This window comes from Macrosteles quadrilineatus, unplaced genomic scaffold, assembly GCF_028750875.1.
Source record: "Macrosteles quadrilineatus isolate MER2022 unplaced genomic scaffold, UCM_ALF_1.0 Scaffold_16__1_contigs__length_3527350, whole genome shotgun sequence".
Lineage (NCBI taxonomy): Eukaryota > Metazoa > Arthropoda > Insecta > Hemiptera > Cicadellidae > Macrosteles > Macrosteles quadrilineatus.
This window is the reverse complement of record NW_026542609.1, coordinates 1,827,047-1,852,985: the sequence shown is the minus strand read 5'-3', so window position 1 is coordinate 1,852,985 and position 25,939 is coordinate 1,827,047. Positions and strand designations below refer to the sequence as shown.

At 34.3% G+C, this 25,939-nt stretch overlaps 1 protein-coding gene across 1 annotated transcript; it reads left to right on the top strand.

The window, feature by feature from the left end:
- Positions 1-143: 143 nt before the first annotated feature.
- On the top strand, positions 144-24,285 carry LOC129005121 (lipopolysaccharide-induced tumor necrosis factor-alpha factor homolog). Its single transcript, XM_054433933.1, has 4 exons — positions 144-269; positions 18,961-19,040; positions 20,050-20,182; positions 23,373-24,285. The coding sequence occupies exons 2-4, from the start codon at positions 18,965-18,967 to the stop codon at positions 23,473-23,475; spliced, it is 312 nt and encodes a 103-aa protein (XP_054289908.1). The 5' UTR covers positions 144-269; positions 18,961-18,964; the 3' UTR covers positions 23,476-24,285.
- The last annotated feature ends 1,654 nt before the right edge of the window (positions 24,286-25,939 follow it).

The following is a 25,939-nucleotide window of genomic DNA, read 5'->3' as shown; positions in this document are numbered from 1 at the left end:
GTTGATGTAGAGATGAGGAAATCTTTGGTTTAGTTTCAAATCACGTAAAAAGACCCAAACACTATGGAGTTATTGGAGTGGGGATGTGCCCCACCTTCCGCCCAACGCCCAACCAAACAGCGAACCAACTGTACCTACACAAGTCCTACACAGAGCACAGTGCTGCCTTGTGCCACAGAAAACTGTGCTAGTGCCTAGTGCCCACCCACAGTCCGTCAGTGGTAGTGTAGTAGGTCGTAGTGAACGGATCCAGACATTGTCGATAACAGGTAATGAGACAGGCTTTATCATAACATTTTAGCTATAAAACCTTTAAAAAGTTTTAAGGGACTTCAAGTACCCAATTGATTTGTTTTGCGCTAACTCATGTTACTAAACTTGATAATATTATGCCTAATATAGTCCTAAAATTACATGCATGGATTGTGTTGAAAGAGCAACATGTTGATCGACAAAAAATATAGTTAAATCTCACCGATCTGACTGTTATCCTTGTGTTGCGATTGCAATGTAAAATCGAAATTTCACTTCTAGTTTTAAGATAGTAAAAACGAATTCTATTAAAGATAGTACACCAAAAAGTATTTAGTTTAGCGAATCCTAAGATGTAGGTATTTTACGATAATGGTTTGTAGTGTTTATGTAATGATTGAGTATTTATTTTATGTTTTGTTTCCAAATTTAATGTTGAAAGTAAATTGTACAACTGTGTCACATTTTACTTATCCTTGTCTTTAACAACACAGATCTTCCAGCTAGGACCACTTTTCAACGTTTAGCTCATTTGTTCTAAAACTATCTTCTGAAAAGCGGCAATACATCAATGTGTCCATGTTTATCTTATCTCTACGGTTTCGGAGCGTTAATTGTCAGTCCCTTCCGGTCGGTCGTCAATGACCACTGCCTTGTCAAATACAAGTTGAAACACACATTTTTGTGCGGTTTGAGAATTCAAGTTGTAATTGCGATAACTCCCAGATCTAACCAATACTACACCAACACCGACCTGTAACATTCTATATGGCGAGGGTTACACCAGAAAATGCAAATAACAAAACGTTTATGTATTGTGCAACACGTTTACAAAGAATGTTTTCACCTGTCATTCAATTAGTTGTACGTGATAAGACAGGGTGTGGTGTTATCATTATCAGTCAAACTAACGTCACGGCTGAATGACGTCATAGGCGGCGGTAACTGCATTCTTAATCTGTTTATGGCGTTATGACTAATCAGCTAACGCCATTAGGCGCACCTGTACAGTCTACTTCAATGTGAATCATTATCTCTTAACTTATCAACTGGGAGTTAATATTTGATCGTTTTTAAATTGTTTTGTACACGGATTTGTAATAAAATACTCAAGAGCCGAGATTGAACGATTGGATTAAATAAATTATTCGGCGTAATGATTGTAGGCCTACTTATTTTGTATATGTGATCTCTAAAAATTAATCTTGTTGAAAAGTTATTACTGTACCATGTTCAAATTGCATTTGGTCTAGTTTTAGCGTTGTCTTGTAACCGAGAGTTTCACATTCTTTCAACAGTTATAAAAGGACCACGGGCAAAACCTTTTTAAAACGTCCTTGTGCGAAGGAACAATACAACAATAAAAACAACCCTCCCGAACCGTCCCTGGAATTCTCCTCTGAACCCTTGACTTGGGGGTGTCAATGGTGTCATTGGCAGTATACTGTTGATTCGCATAATTCACTATAGGACACGAGAATCAGCTCCCCCCACGTCCAATAGTGTTTTGTTTCGAGCTTAGAGAAATGAGTGAAAATCAATAAATCGTTCATTGGTAGTAGCAATTTAATAGTTTTTCCTTACACCATGAATTTAATCATTTTTATTCATACAGTCCACTTTATCGGATCCATTTTCAGTTTGGATTAATTTTTTTGTTAAAATTTAATTGTTTGAGTTACTTTGGCCTATTTCCCCCAACATCGAAAGCATCATGCGCCGCAACAATGTTTGATACATTTTTCACAGTTCGGTTTGACAAAAACCCACTAACTCAATCCGGTATATATTCTAAAGGGTTCTTGTGTTGTTCCGAATTTAATTTCCTTATTGCCCGCTATCAAGTCCGACATAAGTAGCTAAAATTAGTTTTGTTTGATAAAGGTATTTGCCTATCTTTTAGTTTTAGCAAACTTCTTTTCATAGGTTGTTTTCTAACTTTAAAATTGACCTACTATAACACTGAATACAGTATTTGCTAACGACTGCTCGCCCACTGGTAGTGGTAGTGGAACGAAAGAGCAAAAGATACCATGCAAGTTCTACTTAAAAATAGAACACTAAAGACACATAATAATAGTCAACACAAGATAACGCGACCAACTGTGTAATCAATGCACCTATGTGTGGTTACAGGAGGTATAAAACACAGCCACCTCATGGGAACAGGGTTTAGGTTTCAGTAGGATTCGGTCTAAGTTACTTGCAGCACATAAAGTCAATGATTTTAGATTTACAAAAGGTAATGTAACGTTCAGGTCTGATAACAATAATCTATCTGTCCATTTCTGGATAACACCGGTGAAGTGTGCGGCCATTTTGTCGACGCGTTTACATTTCTGCGGTGTAGGTTGACAACCATGACTGAGTCAGCTTCGTCGTCGTCAAGCGGTCAAGTAGAATACTAAGAATTATAATACTTGGTAAACAATTTACATGCAACTGCGGACGATTTCGCTGTACAGCACCAATTGTCTGCACAAAACTCATGTCATCACCATTCAAGTTCAATCCACACAAGAATAATGGTAACGACTACGTTTATAATGTAATTTTTTACAATTTTATGATATTAACTTATCTCAGATACAGGTACTTTCGTATTATAGCAACCATATAGATAAATTGACTTCCAAATAAGATTTATTTACTTTAAATAACTAAATATTCCTAACCTAAACTAAGGGTTTTATTTTACCAATTTAGGTGTGGTCTCTATAATACGAAAGTAGGCCTACCCAGATCCACATGCATAATAAAATTGTCTTCATGCGGTATCATTTGTGAAAATCATTGACAGGGTATAAAGAAATAAATAATCCTATTTACACAATCCAGTTTCAAAAATCTGTTCACTCATAATTAGTGTTTTGTTATAATATAGTTGACATAAAAAATACTATAGCCTTTTTGGAGTAATGTACATCAGCGTGCTCTGCCGGCTTAATCCAACTACATTTTAATTCTAAACCTGCATACAACAACAACAAGAAAATGGAATATCCAAGTCCTGTTCATACTCAACTTTAAAAACAATAAATTACAAAATATGTTTAAGCCGTGTCTAAGGCTAAGCGGAGTTTCGGCGTTGACATTTCACAGGTTTCCAAGCAACAGCTGATTGGACAACAATCGATCAGCTGATTCTGATAAGTGTTTTTATCGTACAATAACTCAAACGTTATTACTGTACTTGCTCAACCACGACTCTCGGATGACTACAGTCGGCTTATTTTTAGCTTGAGCGTAATAAAAGAAATTATAACAAATGACTGCTTCATTTAGAATATATACAGGGTTAGTAAAAAGTGTGGAGACCCCCTGTTATTTTTTTAACGGCCCATACTAGAAAAACTAAACTCGGCACACCATATGGCATGTTATGAAGTACTTTTTGGGCATAACCGCCACTTGGTGTTCATCCCAAAAATGGGGGATTTTGGGGGAAACTAAAACATTTCAAAAACAAAGACCCATCGAGTGACCCCTCATTTTAAAGGTCCTAGTAAAAGAAAACCAACAACGCAAACTAGAGGTATCTATCTCAGCTCAGTACAAAATGGCAGCCAATTGAAATTCTCATAAGTTCCCGAACCCAAAATGGGGGATTTTGGGGGAAACTCAAAAATTTTAAATAATAAGCCCCATCGATTGACACCTCATTTTGTAGGTCATAATAAAAGAAAACTAACAACGCAAACTATAGGTCTCTATCTTAACACAGTAAAATATGGCAGCCAATTGAATATAAAATTGCAAGTTATTTCCGATTTCTAAAGATTTCAATCAGCTTCCATTTTTTACTGGATTGAGATAGAAACCTCTAGTTTGCGTTGTTAGTTTTCTTTTACCAGGACCTTCAAAATGAGGCGTCACTCGATGGGGCTTATCATTTAAAACTTTTGAGTTTCCCCAAAAATCCCCCATTTTCGGTTTGGTAAGCAAGTGGCTATTAGGCTTAAAAAGTACTTCATGACATGGCAAAAATATGTGTGTAGAGTTTAGTTTTCCTAGTGTGAGCCGCCACAAAATTTACAGGGGGTCTCCAGATTTGGAAAGCTGCAAGGTAAATTCAAATTCTGAGAATTTCAATTGGCTGCCATTTTTTACTGAATATAGATAAAGACCCCTAGTTGGCGCTGTTGGTTTTCTTTTACCAGGACCTTCAAAATGAGGCGTCACTCGATGGGTCTTTGTGTTTGAAATTTTTGAGTTTCCCCCAAAATCCCCCATTTTGGGGATATACACCAAGTGACGGTTATGCCCAAAAAGTACTTCATAACATGTCATAAAGGTGTGCCAAGTTTAGTTTTTCTAGTATGAGCCGTTAAAAAAATAACAGGGGGTCTCCACACTTTTTACTAACCCTGTATTTTAAATAATAAACTTTATTACTAACACTCATGAACTCGAATTACTTAACTTAATTCGATTGAAAATGTTTAGTTGAGTAATGTTTCAATATCGTTGTATCCGTTGTATGTAAACAAGTAATTCGTGTTAAGAGTAACCAAAATGAAAAATCTAATTTGGTTGTTTTAATACTGTAGTTTTTTAAATAAGAATAATATATTCCATTGGCCTTTTTACAAAGAAATAGGACACATTACATAAAATACAAGTAAGCATAATAATTTATTTTAATTAAAATTTAACATCAAAATTGCAGTTGTTATATTCACTTAAGCTATAAAAAGGATTTTTAATAAGCCAATTATAAATTCTATTTAAAAAGATATTATGATCAACACATTTTGCACAGACAGATGGTTTATTAAAATACCCCCGCCACTACAAACCTTCCGACTAAGTGAATTTCCATTTGTCTGAATTGATTTTCAATTAAATCTATTTAAATAACATTATGCCTAACGAGTTTGCTGCTACAAGGAAACTAATTAAGTGTGGTTTTAAGTAAAATATTAATAGCTTAGTATAAAATAAATAAATTTGACTTGGTTTATCCTCAAAACACACGGTATATAGGTAACATTGTCCACCAGTTACACTCGTGCAGTCGTGTTTTAGCGTCGTTATACTTGAGATGTCGCGTGTCGTGTATTGGCGTTTTCGTGTTTCCCCGCAATTGTGCCAGAGGTCGCGGATTACTCGCGTTTATTTCACTCGTTCAAACGTTTAATATCCAAGAGTGCCACAATACAATACACATAGACTATTCATTGTATTAGTTTCTCCTTTTTTCAAGGCTTAACCGCCTTTGTTAGTCTACTGTTTGAGTTTTTAACGGTCAAAATCATAGTCTTGTTACTTTAACGATTTTTATTTCAATGATAATTCACATTTTATAACATTCTCTTGGCATTGCATTATTGTAATTACTTTAAGATCCAAAAAATCACCTTCCCTTGGAATCGAACCTGTGACCTTCGTAAAGGCTGGCGTTGACCATTGCTCGTTTCAATATCTGTATTTGAAGCTTATTCTTGTACAAATTGTAATTGAATGTTCAACCTAAGGGACCTCAAAGCAAATATTGTCTTTGTTTGCTCACCTATCTTTGTAAGTAATGTACTGATAAGAGTATGAAAGGGGGGGGGGTTCCACGAATAAATCCGCTTGGTGCATTCAAGCATTCAAGAACGAGCAGTCTTAAGTCGGAGATCACAGAATAGAAATATGCCTATTTTAAAAAAAGTTTTCTATTGTGTGCTCTTTAGCCTAGAATTAGAAGGTATTTTAGTGTTTAAAGGCGAACATGTTAAATATAATATAAAAATAAAATGTTTGTTTAAGCCTGCCTTTACTAAAAAAGAACAGCTGTAATGAAATTATTAAAATAACATCACAACAATTTAAATGGTGTAAATAAAACTTTTAGTGGAATGTGTTTGAGAATCTTGTTGTTTGTTTTTGTGAATAATAATTTTGTTTAATGTAAAAAGTGAGTATTTATTTAATATAAAAAAGTAAGAAAACTTTTCAGGTTATGGGCACAGGGCTGCTCATGCCATAAAACTAAAAATTAACAATCAGGGCTGCTCATGCCATAAAACTAAGAAATAACAATCAGGACTGCTAATGCCATAAAATAAAACCAAGTAAGAACAGGGCTATAAATGCCATAAAACTAAAACTAGAAGAACAAAGTTTGAAGTTGTCTCTTAGCGTGAGTATATCAACATTTACTAATAATGACTAGTGAAAATGATTATAACACTATTCAAAGACTTAAAAACGTGGAAACATTTGCTATGTGGGAATTTGAGATTAGTGTGTTGTTCAAAGCACGAGAACTGATAGATGTAGTTGACGGAACTGAAACCTTAGATAAACAAGGTGATGATGCATCAAAAATAAAAAAGTGGAAGGTAAAGGATGCCAAGGCTCAACATTATATATTGCTAACAATTGATAACCAAATTAAACCTCATATTTTAACTTGTAAAAACGCCCATGAAATGTTTCAAACACTAAAAAGACTTTTTCAAAAAGATACTGAAACCCAAAAGTGTGCATTACTTCAGGACTTTTACAACTTCAAGTACAATAGAGAAATTGATATGATGAGTAACCTTTGCCTAATACAGAACCTAACTTATAAACTAAACCAACTCGACCAGAAAATAGATGACACAATGGTGATAACGAAGATCATGACGATACTACCAGAAAGCTTCAGACATTTCAACAGTGCCTGGGACTCGACATCAGCTACGGAAAGGACACTCGAAAATCTGAAAGCTCGACTCGTTCAAGAGGAAAGTAAGATGAAATCTATGGACAGCAGTAGTGGTAATGAAAGTACAGTTTTTAAGGCTAGCTCTACTCAATATGAACAAGGTATGACTAAATTTAATAAGCCTAATAATGTAAAATGTTTCACTTGTCAAAAGATAGGTCACATTCAAAAGAATTGTCCTAGTAAAAAGTGTTGCTCTTTTTGTAAAAAGAATAACCATTATGAGTCAAACTGTTATCTTAAAAACAAAGTTAAGGAAAATAGGCCAATGATGTGTACTATTTGTAAGAAAAGTAACCATGATACTAAGAATTGTTTTTTTAGAGATAGGTCTAGTAAAAATAACAATAACAAAGATCCTAAAAACACCCATAAAACTGTTTTTCTGACCAAGGTTAAGGAGGAACAGGTAGGCCTAATCCTTGAAACAAGTGTGCCTAAGCATTATGAAGTAAGTGAAGTTAACAAGGCTTTTGTTGTTGACAGTGGTTGCACCCCAAACCATATGACCAACTGCAGTAATATTTTAAGTAACTTAAAAGAGTTTAAACAGGAAATATCAGTTGCTAAGAAAAACCAGTCAATGTTTTCTCTGGGTATTGGTAGCATTGAAACAGACAAGTGTATTTTAAATAATGTCTCTTACGTACCAGAACTTAAAAATAATTTAATGTCTGTAAATGCCATTATGGAAAAAGGTGGCACAGTTGTTTTCACTAAAAATAAAGTAAAAGTCATTAAAAATGATGAAATGATACTTGAAGGTAATAAAAATAGTCAGGGATTGTATGTAGTCAATTTAAGAAGCAGAATTTGTAGTGAGAATAGTCTCTCTAATGGTAATACCAGCGTCACAATTCAGTCAGGTGAGGTGGTAAATAACAACAGTCAACAAGAAGACAATAGTGAAAGCAATGAAGTCTGTAAAGGAAATGATGACCGTGATAAAAACAAACCTAAAAATCAAGAAAATTCTAGGGAATTAATGAAAATATGGCATAAAAAGTTAGGAGACCTAAATAATGAGAGCATGGAGAAATTAACTAAACCTAAAACCAATGATCGACAAGACGTTAAAAAAGAAGCTGTACTAGATGAAAGTGAAGAACTAGAAGAAGAATACACTATACCTGAACACGAAGAAGAACATGAACAGGAACCAGAAGACCTATATCAAGACGAAAATGGACATACTGATGAAGAAGAACCTGGAATAAGAAACGAAAGATATAATCTTCGACAAAGAAACAACATAAAAAGACCCGTAAGATATGAAGACTATGATCTTAACGCACTTTTGACAAACAATGAATGTATCAATGGAGATGAAAAAGAAAAATGGAAAATTGCAATAAATAATGAAAAAGAATCTCTGAAGAAAAATGAAACTTGGGAAATTGTTGACAGAAAAGACACTTTAGGAAAGAAAATTTTAACAACTCAATGGATTTTCAAAGTAAAAGATGATGGAACCTATAAGGCGAGACTTGTTGTTAAAGGATGTCAGCAAAAAGGGAAAATAGATTTCAAAGATACATTTAGTCCTGTAGTGGACAGTACTTCACTAAGATTACTTCTTGCTATAGCAGCACAAGAAAACATTCATATACAAACATTTGACATTAAAACAGCATTTCTATATGGTCTAATGGAAGAAGACGTGTATATGTTGATACCAGAAGGTTTTGAAGAACAAGGTCAAGTCTGTAAACTAAATAAATCATTGTATGGTTTAAAACAGGCCCCATGCTTGTGGAACAAGAAATTTACTTCATTTCTTAAAAGTCAAGGATTGACACAACTGAAGTCAGATCAGTGTATTTTTAAGAATCTCGATAACGATCTCTACTTAGCTATCCATGTAGATGATGGTATTTTGATTGGTAAAAATGAAGGAAAAATTGCAAACCTACTAAAGCAACTTGAAGATGAATTTGAGATGACGATCAGTCCAAATCCAACAGTTTATATAGGGATGGAGATCAAACGTAACAGGGACGGAATTTTAATCAGTCAAGAAAAGTAGGGTCAACCGGGGCTAATATGAACAAAAAAAGTAAACTTTTGTCATTAACTCAAAAATAGTAAATGACAGAAGAAAAGAAAAAATAGTAGTGTATAGAGCTCTTTTAGCTGAATCTATTTATTTACTAACAAAAACCATAAATGTAACCATTTATTAAAAAAAAATTAAAAACCACTGTTCACATTAGCCCCGCTAAAAGGGGCTAATGTGAACAGCCCATGGGGCTAATGTGAACACTCTTAAATAACTCTGTTATTTACAACACTAGGCATATGTGGGGGCTGTTGTGAACAAGCCTAGGGTCTAGTCTACCAGTTGCAACAAGTCTCAATATTTTATCTCAAATAGTTTTTGAGATATGAAGGTATCTTTGGAGAGCCGCGGGTCGCCCTACGGTAACCCTTTTTTTTAAAAACCATTTATAAATATTATACAAGGCTAATAATAAGATATAAACAAGAAAAAAATTATCTGTCAACATACCTGAGTACCTATTTATTAAAAATTTCTTCCACATACAAATTGTTTAAAGCACTTAAAAAAACAATAATTTAAGACAATGCAAATTGTTCGTTTAGGCAAATGACAGTTTATTGCACTTTTAGGCCTATTAGGTAAATATAAAAATGTGGGCTAGGCCTATTCAACACCTTAACTGTTGTCTTTGTAAAATTAAAACTGTTTTATCACTGTAAGGCCTTCAAAGAAGTTTATTGAGGAACTTACGCCTCAAAAACTTCGACAATTTTGTCGAAGACATACTTATGTCTATCACTGGTTCCACATACATTAGGGGCTGGAAGTTTCCCCGAAAATGTCAGTGGTAGAAACAATAAATATATCATCTTCTTTATTCAGGAAGGATTTTTTTTCCTCATCACAGGATTTAAATCCCATCACTTCGATCTCCCCGTCAGCCTGAGCTTGTATATATAGTACAATATATACTGTATATATTGTTGTTCATAATAGCCCCCATTCACTGTTCACATTAGCCCCCCAACTTTGAAAGCTTATAACTTTGGCTGTTATTAATATATTTTAACTTTGGGAAAAGAAAAATAATCCCCAATTCTTATTTAACAAAATTCAGGCTTAAGATTATTCCTACAACCAATGTAAAAATTGTTATAACAAAAGTTTTCACTTTGCGCGGAAAAGTTTTTTGGGCGGAAATAAAGTGTTTTAACAAAGTATTTTTTTAAAGTACCTAAAAATCAAATTTGAAGTTTTCTCATTATGGACACAAAAAATACAATAAATTTCCTTTCTAATTATATTTTTTTCATGATTAAAAATCCCAGATAAATGACTTTTTAAGTCATTGTTCATATTAGCCCCAATATTTTGGTGTGTTCATATTAGCCCCGGTTGACCCTATGCAAAACAAATTCTTGAAAGATTCAATATGAAGAACTGCAAAGAAGTAAAGACACCAATTAACCTGAAAGATACAACTGAAACTCTTCATGAAAATACTACTAAAGGAGCTTTTCCTTACAGAGAAGCAGTAGGAAGTCTGCTTTACCTCACTAACAAAACCAGACCTGATATGAGTTTTTCAGTCAGTTATGAAAGTAGACACTTGGAAAATCCTGACAAAAATGGTATCCAAAATGTAAAGAGAACCCTTAGATATCTAAAAGGAACACAAACCCATGGAATAAGATTCTCTTCAATTAAACGTGACAAAATTGAGCTGAACGCTTATTGTGATTCTGATTTTGCAGGAGACACTCAAGACAGAAAAAGTACAAGTGGTTATGTAATAATGTTCGCAGGTGGACCTGTGACTTGGAGCTCAAGAAAACAGCCCATTGTAGCACTTTCAACAGCTGAAGCAGAATATATTTCCGCTGCTGAATGCTGCAAGGAACTCAAATATTTGAAAACTCTAATTAGTGAACTTACTAACAAGCCAGTGAAAATAACACTCAACATAGACAATCAAAGCGCAATGAAAATGATTCAATCCGGCCAAATGAACCGCAGAAGCAAACACATTGATGTACGCTATTACTTCATAAGTGAACAATTTCATGAAGGCCTGTTTGCACTCCAATACTGTAGGTCTGATGAACAGTTGGGTGACATTTTCACAAAATCTCTTACTTACCCTAAATTTCAAAAGTTCAAAGAAATCCTCATTAAAAGCTTTGTCTAATTTTGAGTTGAAACTTAGAAATAAGATGATGAGGTAAATAATGTACTGTAAATATAATGTAAATATTATTCATTAAATTAAATGGACAATAAATAGACAATCTAATAAAAACATTGTATTTTCAAATGTTAAAACTGTTTTTCAACTTTGTAAAACACAAACAATATTATTAACTAAGCTAGCAGTATGGGTTTTCAAGAATCTAGCGTTGAGAAATATATAAAACATTTTATTCTTAAGGGGGAGTGTTAAATATAATATAAAAATAAAATGTTTGTTTAAGCCTGCCTTTACTAAAAAAGAACAGCTGTAATGAAATTATTAAAATAACATCACAACAATTTAAATGGTGTAAATAAAACTTTTAGTGGAATGTGTTTGAGAATCTTGTTGTTAGTTTTTGTGAATAATAATTTTGTTTAATGTAAAAAGTGAGTATTTATTTAATATAAAAAAGTAAGAAAACTTTTCAGAACAGATAAAAATCTATCAAGAGCTGTTAAACCATATCGGTCCGTGGTACGAACGCTATTTTTCACCACACTATACCACTATTACCACTATTTGACCACAATAATAAGGTTATGTGAAGAAATAATTTGAGGAACCAGCACAAATAGTAATAAGTTGCTAGGCAGCGGTGACAATAAAACAAGTCTAGATTGTGTGCATTAATGTTATAAGAAAGTAAGCGGGCAGCTGATTTTCGGCCTTAGGGATGTAAAACCCTGCTCGGTCCCCAAATGACGATGACAGCTATCATAGACAGCAATATTGTCTGTGGCAATACCACAGAAAACATATTACTATAACCTACTATAACTACTATAACTATATACTATAACTACTACTATAACTACTATAATTGGTTATAGTAGTATGTTTTCTGTGGCAATACGTAGCTTTCGGCCTCCAATAAACGTTTGTAAAACGGCTAAAAACATCGTAGTGTGGTGAAAACCAACTACTGTACTGAAATATTTCAGGATCAAACCGACGTACTTCTGGTGTCTATTGATACCAAACATTTACAGGGCAAACAAATAAAATGACAGCGACAGGCACTGCACATTGAATGGAGTACAGCTCGTGACATCTAAGCTGGCACTTGGCCTATCGCTACTAGTACCTATTTCAAAAACATGATGTCCCGCCATGCGGGTTGCATCAACTGTCCTCGCGACCCATATGAAGGCGCTCAAGTACAATGTAAGGGGAGTCAACCCCGTGAGGCAGCGGAAATGTTTGCAGTCCGGTCTTTTCCCTACCTCCACCCTCCTCCCACCAACACTGCCCGCACTAGGCCAAGTGCCAGCTTAGGTGTCACGAGCTGTAACGCATAGGTGAAGGTGGACAAATATAATGTATCAAATTGACCGAATCGACTTAGTTGATTACTTTTTCGATCCTTTCCCCAAATTGATTGTAGTCTCCCTTTTGGTAAGTGTACATAGTGTGCTCTCTTCTGGAGATAAAGATTAGACAAACCCTCAAAACCACTAATACAATTTTATAGGCGTGTTTAATCGTTTTAGTATGGATTTAAAATTAAAACAATTATTTAACAACACATTATCAATTTGATTGTTTTGTTTATTGTTGACATCTTTTAGTGTTTCTATCACAATGTTAAGTTTTCTGATATCGAAGTGCGTGTGTGTGTTTGTGTGTTGTAAAAGAGTTATTTTTATAGTCGCTGGCGACTGGCGAATGTTTCTATGCAAGCACGTGGCGTTGACGTAGTTTGTAAACATAACCTAAATAAACCCGTCTTGCCACCAATGTACGGGTAACGTACGACAAAACTCAAATGACGTCCCCGACTCGAAAAGACGAACAATGAATAAAATACCCCCGCTGCAGCAATCCTGCAGACTAAGCGAATTTACAATTGCCTGATTTAATTTTCACTTAAATAAAAAAATAACATTAGGTTTAATGAGTGTACCTAGGTTTGCTGCTATAGGGAGGGTAAAATTCTCGTTTTAGTAAAATATAATAGATTAGTGTAATATATACATACATGTATACAAATTTTAACTAATGGTGTTTTTATGGCCTCTAGGGAAATCAAAATTAAAAAAATAAATCGGTCCCGGGCCTAGGTCTTACCGTGCCACCTACGGTAATGTAGTAGGGAAATTCGCTAAAAAGGGTTTGTATTATTTGAGACGAACGACATTTAGTATTGTTTGCTGCTGACGAAACGTCATTAACAATAATGGTTTACAAACAAGATTGTCAGTGAATATTTTTGTAATATCGTTGATTCAAATCCCTCGGCGAATAGTTGAACACAAATTGATTGTTGAATATAAATGAAATATAATGAGCAAAGACTTTTTAGTTTTTTGATGAGCAGTTATTTACTCTTTTCAGATTACTATCGTATGTCTATATGTCATAATTATAGTAAACTGTAGATAGTTGATAATTAGCTATCAAGAACAATAAATACATATATCACTTAGTCTACCGTAAGAAGGTGTTTTTCTTTTACTTCAGAAAGCTAAAACAAATATTCTGAAGACTTGGGAGAGTTACTTGCTTAGGAAACAGTAATATTGCAATTGCAACTACAACTCCATGAAACAGTCATTGTTAAAATGTCAAAATAAAAAAAATAAAACAATAAATCTAAACTGAAAATTGTCTTGATTTTTCAAGGTTGATTCAAAATAAACTCAATACTAAATAAACATCATAATTAAAATGTTTGATTCAATGTTGAGTAAAACTATTATTAAGTAGGGTTTTAGTTTTAAACTTGATGAATGCTTGTAAAAAGCACGAGAGTTGCAGAGAATACATAGCAGATGATGACGAAACCTTCCAAACTCAAACTACCACGAAGACCTTGATCTCGTGACACGTTCCAAGTGATTACGTCACTGGCCAAAGCCAAATTATCTAGGCGGCACTGGATATTGGCTGGGAAGCTGAAATAAAAATTGTGCTGTCTGCGGACCATAGAGAAATAAAACTCAAGGCTTAGATTCGTCGTTTGACACCAATGTGCCTTTTTCGCGTTATTTAAATAAACATTAAGTATTCAATGCTACATCAAGAAGCAAAACTATTTTAGTGAATCATCGAGTTCTCAATAGATTTAGCGATTTCGTTGGAAAGTGGCGAAGAGATTACAAGTTAGTTACAGTTACAAGTCGTATTCGTAGTACCAGAGATATGTGATCCAGTTCTGGAAACCGAATAAAATTATACCTCATAATTTAGCAAAACTATCACAGTACTTTATTTTTTTAACCTTAGCAATATGGAAGTGCTCCTGAACGCTGTATACATGTTCATATTGCTACTTGTATGTATAAAATCTATAATTTGCCTTCAAAGTATATAGGTTTATAAACAGCAATAATTTATGTTATTACTGGTACTGTCAAATATAAAAAGGTACATATACTACATGTTCATAAAGTTTTTGAACAAAAAACCTTTTATTTTTGTTTTAACACTGTTGAATTTTCATAATCATTCTAAGAACAAACACAGAACACATACATGTTTGTGGACACGCTGGGGACCGAACCCGTCCCTCCCAGACGCTACCCAAGCGTCTTTCTTTCACGCAACTGTTGTATTTATTCCACCACACATGGTTACTGATTTCTGTCACGCCTTCGCAGTTTAGTTTGACCATTTGTGCTTACGTCACTTCCGGCACGGCCATCTGTGTCTGCCATTTGTCGTCTACAACAATGTGTACTATACAAAATACTGCTCCCCTGTGTACAAAATAAATTTAGGACTATAATCATTTTGTTAATTATTTATTCCAATTTGAAGTGCAGATAACAGCATTTTTTGTGAACTGTAGTTTAACAAAACTATTTTAAACCCTGTATTTTCTTAAACTTGTCCTTTGATTACACATTACTGATGAACAATAAATAAAAATGTACATTAAGTGTATCACACTTTTTACTATCAACCATTCATGATTGAATGGTCGTTTTGCATTAAAAAAAAAATGCGACGTAAATTTCTTAGTCTGGACATCATTTCTTAGTTATAAAATGAAAATGTTTACACTATTACAAATTAAAGTAATTCTGACTAAGTTCGGATTCGGATCAGCTGATTTCGACTAGAATCAGCTGATTTGTTCAGTACCGGTATAAGGCTTCTAACATTCAATCACTCATCCTTTGATTCTTCACTTATCTTCAGAACAATATATTCACATTTCCAGATTTAGTTAAACAAATTATCTTCATTAAAAAATGCAACATAAAATTAGTTAAAACCCCTAATGTCAGTTTTAATGTCCCCGCCTCACTTAGATGCCTAGGCTGCAGCACTCCTTTTATCTATGCTAGTAGTAAAAATGTGATCAGGGCTGTTGCCTCGTCTACCAAGGCCAAACAACCATCATTGTTTGTGTGACCTACTTTCTACTAGTGAATGACCCTATGTGGTTAAAATGTAGTTAATCTAATAAATATCACACATTATAAAGAAACGCATTTTAGAACTTAAATTTATACTTTATACTATTAAAAAAATAGCTATGGATTTGTTAAGAGGTGTTGCCTCTTCATAAGAAATGGATCATTATTATAAACCATTTAAAAAGTCCTTCATGAGATATAATGAATATTTCCCTGAATAATAAATATATTTTGGTTCCTGGGACTTTATTTCTATAGAAAACTAGCTGTTGTACCCGTCGGGAAGAGGACACGAAATAGAAACATTTTAATCATTTATCTCTTGCATATAATAGTTACAGATCCGCCAACGCTTTTAGAAACAAAATTCAACTTTTATAGCCTTAATAGAAACGTTTAAGTTATGACTTTTAAATCTGGTAAGTAGTGGATACCACCATTTTGGTTTTGATTAATTTTAAATCTTGTGTAGGCTGATATGAGAAAAACTGACCAAATCTTCGAGTAAAACTTGAACATGATTTACCAGATTTACCTTCATCTCCCTTAATTACACATCTTTTAATTTATTATTGACATTTTAAATTTCAATTTTGAAGTTGCAAAAATACTAATTATTAAATTTAAATCTAATATATAAAATTCTCGTGTCACAGTGTTTGTCTGCAAACTCCTCCGGAACGACTTCACCGATCGTTATGAAATTTGGTGTGTAAATTCTGTAGGTATGCGAATCGGACGTAAACTATTTCCCGTTTCGAAATTCTTAAAAGGGCTCCGCCCCAGTGGCTCTGGAGTTTCCCATGTTAACCTTATGAGAAATGGAATTAATGAATCTTAACAGCTGTTTCAATTAAACAAGTTGGTTCTGTTCTATGATGTTCAATAGCATTAAAGTTACAAGGATTACCAACAGGGTGCAGCACTATTATTTCTTTTACACTTATGACAACAGCTAATTTGCAACCAAAAGGTGAGTGAGCGTAGCGATCGAACTTCAACCTGGAGGCGAGTGAGCGTAGCGAACGAGCTAACCTGAAGGCAAGTGAGCGCAGCGAACGAGCTCCAACCTGAACGAACTTCAACCTGGAGGCGAGTGAGCGTAGCGAACGAGCTAACCTGAAGGCAAGTGAGCGCAGCGAACGAGCTCCAACCTAAAGGTGAGTGAGCGTAGCGAACGAGCTCCAACCCAAAGGTGAGTGAGCGTAGCGAACGAACTTCAACCCAAAGGTGAGTGAGCGTAGCGAACGAACTTCAACCAGGACGTGATTGAGCGATGCGAACGAGATCATCTTGAAAATTAAACGTAACGGTACTTTCTTTCCATCGGTCTGTCTTAGGGGAAACCTATAACTTAGGCGATACGAAGTTCGCCGGGTCAGCTAGTATCTTTATATTAAACTCTTCTTTATATTAAATCACAAATCCTTTATCTTCAGTTTTTTCACTCACAATAAATCATTAGCAAAACTAAGTCAGCTGTTATAAACTTAAGAAATATTGCTGTGCCTTATCAATACAGTCTTTTGAAATATTAAAGAAACTATATCCATAGGTACTGTAAAAAATTTCAAACAAATAATTTAGCATTAAAGACAGCAGACAAAACTAATATGATTATCAAAGCATCAAGGACTAAAAAATGTAATAGCAAATACAGTATATGTTTCATTGCATCTCTGATTCTACTATACAAAAATATCAACAAACAGCTTAATATACAAACCAGTTCTTTTAATCAGTTCCATCGTCCATTGCCTTAACATTTTCACACTTACCATTAAGAAAACATAGTAACAGATATTTCATTGATTTTAGAAACAAAAGAACACTGTGTACTGCTTAGTTTTATGATATTTTCCTTGGTTTAATTTAATCAATGTGGCAAAACACAAATAATAAATGTATCAAATAAAGTAAATGTGAACTGAAAGCTATGTTAAGATAAAATAAGAGTATTTTGTATTACCATTTGATAATTAAATATAGTTACACAAATACAACAGATTTTAGAAAACAAAAATCAACGACAATTTAGTTATTGATGGTATTCTTTAGTTTAATTTAAGCATAGGTTTAGCAAAACACAATAACTTAATTTACCTAAATATACATATAAAAAACAATGTGATGTGCAAGTTATGTTAAGTTTATCTAACACATGTGAAGCAGTTTGAATTTATTTAAAGTAGCCTCAAAATTCATACAAACCATCTATACATTGTAATTTTCATACTGTTTCCATGAAAACATACCAATAACATTATTTTCACTTAAGATTATTAACTTATTATTATTGACGCTTTAAAAAATCCAAAGCAGAGCCGGAGTTGATACAGCAACGGTTATAAAATCTTTTCTTCTATAATCATTGACATAGTTTTAGAATATAATCCATGATAAAATGTTAGATTAAAATAAACCTACCTCATATTTTTATGGAAAATATTATATTTAATTTCTTTGTATCAGCTGTCTGAAATTGTGAAATATGCAGTTTAGCAGTTCTTCTTGTTTATATTTAAATGTCAAAGCAAATGTAAACAAACATTGTTAGTGTTCTCATCACAGCCATGGAGACCAATCAATATTTACTTTTAAAATGTTCACCTCAGAACTTTTAAAACCAAAGGGGCAAAGCCTACGGTCAGTATCGAAATGTGAATAGTCCTATAATGGTCCTTAGTATGGTAACTATATTTTTGTAAAATTTAAGCCCAGTTGGTTCAGTAGTTTTTGCACCTAATAGTAATACACATACAGACAGACACCATTAGATTTTTATATAATAGTATAGCCCAGTTGGTTCAGTAGTTTTTGCACCTAATAGTAATACACATACAGACAGACACCATTAGATTTTTATATAATAGTATAGATTAATTAACAAAATAAGTTTGTTGTCTATGTAAGCAAATTAAGTTAATTAAATTTTAAAATGTGTAAAGTTCAGCCATATTTTAAATATACATACAACATATTTTAGTCGTGATTGGTTAGATTTAAACCTTGATGTTGATGAAATATTATTGCATCTTAGAACATAGTTCAGTACCTTCAGGTGGTTCCATTTCACAAAAGCTTAAAAGTTATAAGGAAGAACAAATATTTATCATAACAAAAAAAACATTCCATCAATATTTAGTGCAAGTTTTCTTGTACAGTACTACCATTGGTTGTATCAGAATATAATAAGTGCCATCCATAGAAAGTTTGTTAAGAATACTGTATCAGTATTTAAATATTAAACAAGCACTTGTACGTGTCGTAAACCTGATATTCTGGGTTGTTGTATCATTTGTAATTATTTGTGCATTAACATGTTTAGCTACAGGTTTTGGTGTTGTAATAGTACAACAGTAGTGTTTTATGCATGTTTAATGTTAACCAATTGATTGTGCATGTTCAGAAAGATGGCAAACAAAAACGCACCTCCTCCCTATGGTTTCAGCCCACAAGGGACAAATATTGTGTACTCCACTCAACCAAGTATGTATTCTGCTTGCACAGTTATATTTTGCTTGTTTTCCATAATTTTACGGTATACTTTAGTTGGTTTGACTGGTATTTTTTTGTTAGCATTACTTACAAAACATGTTAAGTTGGTGAATGGACAATTTTCTTACGAATGGTTGTGGTGAAATAGAGTATGAATTGGAAGTCACTTATTTACAAAATTTAAGTTATAAAGTAATATTTTTTATATATTTTATTTTTTTATACATCCCAAGTATCTAGTATTTTAACTCAATTTGATGTTTACATTGTGTGAAAATTTGTATATTAAATTATATCATTCTTTTTCAGTCATAAAGTTATATAAAACTACCTATTGGAGTTCTCAACTCCAGCTGATTTTTACTCTCTAGGGAGTAAAATAGATCTTTATTGTCTAGGGAGTTAAGCCGAGTTTTCCTAGGCGCGGAAGTGGAGAGCGGACTTCACTTGTATTAGGTAATTTAATGTTACTGTTTTCCTAGAAGCGGAGCGGAACACCATGTTAATCTTTTTTCCTCTCTCCTCTTCCGCGCCTAGGAAACCCATCTTAAAAAAGATTTTACTCCCTAGGAAGAAAAGAGCTACTTAGACCAGTGGGGCCTTGCTTAGACCCACAATTAATGCATGCCGTATTGAAAACAGCTGTTTTTTCAGCAGTATAGAAACTATCTAATTCTACTTTAGTATTTACTTCTGGGCATTGTTGGTAGTTAACTTTATTCACCTATCATGAAAGATTGCTTTCATCTAACTTGATAAGGTTCTACAAACAACCAAAAACAACAATAAAATGTGGAAAGTATGGATGGATTGTATTGACTTGCGCATAATATATTGAACACTTCCCTGCATTGTATCAGTTTTACTGTATTTGTGTCCACTTAGTCCATCAGAAATGTCAAAAATCAAAGTCACATGGAATTAAGTGATTAAAAAGGCCCTGTACTGCAGTCAAAGGGTTAAAGACAATGATTTTTAATGTGAATTGTACATGTTTTAGCTGTCATGGTGATGCCTATGGGACCCCAGAGTGGCACGGTGACTTGCCCTTCGTGCCATGCAACTGTCTCGTCCCGTGTGGAGAAAGAAGCCACTACAAAAACACATCTCTTCGCTCTTATATTGTGCCTTGTGTAAGTATCCAAATACACAGTTAATCAAATACTATACCGTGAACTTTTTCTAAAAAACATTGTTGGGATGAATTAGTACTAAGTTCAAATCCCGGTTAGAAGAACCCCCTAAGCCACTTATGTACATTTTTACATCCACTTATCTACATTCATTAATACTTTTACTGGTGTGACGGCCCCACAAATTTCCAGACCCATTACATATTAGCTGGGGAGGTTTTTGCTATACCCTCAAGAAACCCTATCAATACTGTCACAAAAGCTTTGCTTTACCGGTATTTCAAATACGAAAGGAGGGTCTGTAATATTGAACTGTTTTAACCTCCAAACTTCTGCGTCAGCTCAGTTGCCTCACCATGGAATATTACGGGGACCATGGACCATGACTCAACGCCAGGCCAGGCCAACGTTCCCAGAAGTGTCACGTGCATGGCTGGAATCATCTGCTGAACTCGGCTCAGCAAATCCCTCGCTGAACTCAGTAACTGCGCAACTACAGTTTGTCTAACGCCCTGAGTGATCGTTAGGGAGCAGCACTATCCAGCGTTGAACTGACATCACACGTCATAGCCGCAACGTTGATTGGCCGGTGCCCCTCCACGGCCAACTTAGATACGGACGGAGAACACTAACACTCAGTTGAAGTTAGTCTAAATTCAAAATTCGTTTTGATCGGTCGCCTAAATTTCCGCGTCGCCTCTCCCCATAGCCTCCTTGGGAGGCTATGTCCCCCCTTTTATAAAATAAAATTAATCATGATAATCTTCATCTTTAGCATTGTAATCTATAACTTAACTTAATTCGGAATTGTATTTTCTCTTTCTCACCAGCTAGTACTTTGTGTTTATAAATTATTTGTTCATTCAGCAAGTCGAGGCTACACTATTTTTATTATAATAAATTATTTATTCGTTGCGAATTTTGTAGTTTCATTCAGCAACCTGTCACACTGGCAATGGATTTTAATACTGGTTGTCACATTTAGACCATAAAGATATATTTTAACATAACTATACTATCTTGGACGACGAGGTAGCAATGATAAGGATTTCATTTAGTTAATAGAATTCACTTTATTTTCTGTAATATCAACACGTTTTTACATCGGAAGCCATTTTCGAGAGAAGGGGAGAGAGCGATTCTGCACACGGCACTTAGCGGTCACAGCCACTATGATTATAGAAGTATATTATAAGTAGTATTATTATTATATTGTTATTACTATATACAGTAACATACATTACAATAACAAAATTCATACATTGAAAGATCATTGATTTTCCTGTTCATTGTTATGCATTAATATACGAGACGAATAATCGCATAGGAGTTTGAATCGGAACCAGTGTTATTGTAGATATAGGCCATCTTGGATTTGTATGACGATATTTGTAAAAACTGTGTAGGCCGTATGAAATAAATAAATAAACCGGGTTGGTAGAATATACAGGAAAGTAAAGAACATGACAGTGATTTTAAATTTGATCTATCTCATTTGGCTGCGACTTGAGCTCATTGGATACCTTAGTTTAGGACAACTCTCATAATTTGGGGTGAAAATGTACAAAGATTTTTCTAAAAATTAATAGTTTTTTTAGAGTTTTTTGCCTATCAAAAACTTCTTGTGACTGAAATTTTTGTATTCTATTATTTACTGTGCTTTGACACATTTGCAAATACTGTTTTCCTACAGTCACCCGACAAAGTTGGCTTCCTTGTACTGTTTATAGTACAGAAAGCTGCTAATTGCTGCATATTTATACTTTGCCGTACGGTTTATACTTTGTCATACGGTTTATACTTTGCCGCACATCAGGATTCCAACGAAACAACACAAAACAGCGTGGTTCTATTATGCACGTATTCCGTGTACGCTTGGAAATAGGTTGGCAACACTTAAAGATAATAATACCATGAGCAGCTGATTGACTATTATAACTACGATTTAACCTGTCATTTCGTGTTTATAGTTTCATGATGGGTTAGCCTCTGGATCGTAAATTGCAATATAAAAATGGTTTATTTTACCTTTTTGCGTCTGATAAAGGAGTTGGGGGGGAGGGGTAACAGCTGATGCTTGGACACACGACAGCAGTCATGACGCAACATCCATCGGCGCCTGTCTCGTGTGTTCGTTACTTGGCCAAGTTCGTAAATTCGTGTTTTTTAAATGTTTTTCGTGTATTATGTGTATATAGACATATTTATTTCGACAAGTTCATCTATTAATGAATGCTGTTTTATCTAACGTTCTGCCAACAACCTGATGATGTACCCTAGTGGTATGAAACAGCTGTAGTTGTACTAACTACACACAGATCGTTCGACGCAAAAAGGTAAAATAAACCATTTTTATATCGTGTTTATAGTTTCGGTATTTCTAAACTTTCTGGACTTTTCTTTTAAACGTTTTTAAAACATTCCTACGATCTTAATAAACAAGAAAATACCTTTATAGCATTTTTTTTAGGCGCGGAAACCACTTCAAATTACAAAAACATACGGAACTATATTCTCAAAACGCGGAGCACATTTCTTGCCGAGAAAAAATAGCGGAGTGATACAGACCGCGGGTACTACTTTCTCTAGGGCACCATTTGTGTTGCCAGCTGAACCTAAAAACGTGTTGTATAGTGTTTGAAAGACTAATTATTTATATGCTTTATAGTGACTGTAGGAAAAATATAATGTGTAACACGAGTGAAAAAGGCCTTTGCTGCACTCGAGATCATTCCGCACTCGCCTGCGGCTCGTGCGTAAACATTGCTCTCGTGTGCAGCAAAGTGCCACTTTCACCACTAGTTACACAAATAACTATTGGCATAACCATAAACAAGTAAGGTACATAGGAAAAATTTAACTTAATTTAATTTAGTGGTGTCTAGCACTAGTCGTTGGTGTCTAGGGCAAACCCAAACACCACCCCCACCCTATCATGTACTACAACGCTCACGGAGGAAGACTCTGTGTCCTGTATGATAGGAATTTCCGCACAGTGCTCGCCTCTTGGGCTCTTCCTTGTTCGTCACAAGTATAATTCCGGCACAACATACACGCTCACATTTGTCCCATAAGCATGTTTCCTTTGTACCGTACTTCTCTATGGCATAACATTACACTCTTCCACAAAAATTATGACTTAGCCAAGGAACACTAAAACAGTTATAATTTTTATTTTCACTTGTTGCAGATTCTGCCCGTGTGCAATCATCCCCTACTGTACAGACACTTGCAAGGCTACCAACCACTACTGTCCAAGTTGCGGAGCCTTCCTCGGATCCTACGACAATTAGCAGTGGAGCCAACATTGACACATTATCATATTGTATTCATATTTCACTGGGCAAGTGTATTCATGCCAATTTGCTACGTGTTCAACTTACCTTCAGCTAGAAGTAACCATTTTCTAAGGTTATTGAATGTATACTCAGCGTTTACATACTGTTTTTAACAGTATAACAGTATGTGTCAACATTAAGTTCATTGAGATAATTAGGGTAAAAGTTTAATGTTCTCTTGTACTCTGCATCAAGAACTATGAAACTTAAAATATGGATAAAAAGCCCCTAAAACTGTTAAAAAGGTACAAAATTAGTTTTCTAGTCAATATTTCATTTAATTGATATAACAAACATTCAAACCATTGCATGATTTTAGAGCTGCAATGAAGTTTTTCAATTGTTTTACTTAAACACTAATTATTTTGATAAGCATTTATTCATTTGATGCATGTTGATGTTACCATTTTACGGTAGCTCTTATACTTACAATTGATTGAATTATAAAAGTCGTTCATGTACTTAAAAAAAAGAATGAAATTACTAAAAAAACTGTAGTAATTTATGAATATGTTATCATTGACTGTAATCTAAGGGTGAAAATAAGCGACCTTTAGTACTGTGGAACAATTAAACAATGTATTTTGACAATGACATATTGTGATATGTAAGCCTCAATCAAAGAATGAATTAATATTTTTACTTACAGTTTGTAATGTTAAGTTGTTAGACTCTTGCATGAAATGTTGTTGATCATTCCGTAAGTGCTATTACAGTATTGTTATTTTTTGTATCCATGAAAAATAAATCACATTATCTATCCTTTTTCTGTTTATTTCCTATTTTTGACTAAATTGTATACTTCATTACTAGTACCATAAATTAAAAGAGTAGATATATAAAGAGACTAGAGTAGATAGTATCTACTAATTTAATCTTAAATACAAAAAGTTGAAGTTTCCAGTGTGTGCTCAAGTTTCATGTGTGAGGCAAAGTTGAACACAAAATTTCATATGCGAGGCAAAGCCGAGGACGGGAATAATTGGATCAAGTACCGGAAAATCACTTTCAATCAACACAAGTTATGAAGGATACTTTTGATCATCCTAAAAACACTCACATACAGAATAACAGACCTCAGTAAAATTAAAACTACTTTAGTTTCTAATTAACCCAGCTCTACCACTAGACCAGCTTGTTCCCCAAGGTCATTACAGTGTTAAAAAGCTCACATAATGCTCTTCTCCTCAATGAAATAGTTTACTGACTGCCACTGTCATATGTAATAGCTTTAATTTTTATTCTATCAAACACAACTATCTATCTATTTATGAACTTCTGCTATACTCCTGGAACTGCAAAGAATAAGCACACTGTAAAATATAACCTAAAGTAACGAAGAAACATTAATTTGACTTAAATCCACTCTCGCATTACAGACATGAAAGACACATCAAAACCAGCTTCAGAAAAGTCTTCTTGAGTATCCAAGTCAATGCTTGTACCTTCTAACTCGACAAAGGAGATGAAATAGCAAGTTAGATGTGAGTCGGTGGCTCAGTCGGTAGCGTCGCGGACTTCGGGCCCAAGGCAGCGATGTCGTGGGTTCGGATCCTGGTCACTGCCACTAATATTTATCAGTACAGTTCACCTTTTTACTGTACCGGCTCACTCCTTGCTTTGCTGTTAACGTTCCACGCACGGGCGCTTAGTCTATGTGGACGGGTAAATGCAAGGTTAAAAGAGGCCGCCAACCTCTTTAAAAAAAAGAAAGATAGAAAACAAATTTAAAAACATCAATTTGATAGAGATATACAACAAATCACGTTCATTTTTATCAATAACTTTACTTTTTTTATGTGCCATCTTCAAATCCTAGGGTGCTAGGATCTAGTGAGGAACTGTTTTACACATTACTTTAGAATAGGCCTAGAAGATCAAGGAATTATCACATAGAATCCATTGGGTATTGGCGGGATTTGAAAATGGGACCTCGGGCTCCGAAGCCCTGAGCTCTATCACTAGACCAGCTCGCTTCACAACCCCTAACTTGTACTAAAAGTGTATAAGATTAATGAATTCAAACATTACTGTGAGGATGCTTCTATATTTTGAATCACTGTATCCAGTTATTTTAAAAAGATGAGATCAGTAATATGATTCATCAGCTTACAAGTAAAAAAAAAACATTGCTAAACCAATACTTATTATTGAAGATAATCCTCAAATTCTCAGAAGCACAGGGAACCACTTAAGAGAGTGACTTACTAAAGCATATTGATTTTACACTTTGAAGTGTTTTGCAAACAAATCATTACCGAACAAATATTCAGTCAAGGTTAGTCAACAAATTGAGTTCACTGCAGTATCTCTTATATATATTACTAGCCACCATTCTATAGATCTACTGTATGTAGATAAACTTTTAGTAATCCACTAAAAGTATTAACTTAAAATATTAACTGGCTACTTTCGTTTC

What these genes read in the sequence shown, in the direction of transcription:
- LOC129005121 (XM_054433933.1), top strand. Translation starts at nt 18,965, where the DNA reads ATGGCAAACAAAAACGCACCTCCTCCCTATGGTTTCAGCCCACAAGGG. An exon ending in TGTGTACTCCACTCAACCAA is followed by an intron (nt 19,041 to 20,049) that starts GTATGTATTCTG and finishes TACATGTTTTAG; the next exon opens with CTGTCATGGTGATGCCTATG. An exon ending in GCTCTTATATTGTGCCTTGT is followed by an intron (nt 20,183 to 23,372) that starts GTAAGTATCCAA and finishes CACTTGTTGCAG; the next exon opens with ATTCTGCCCGTGTGCAATCA.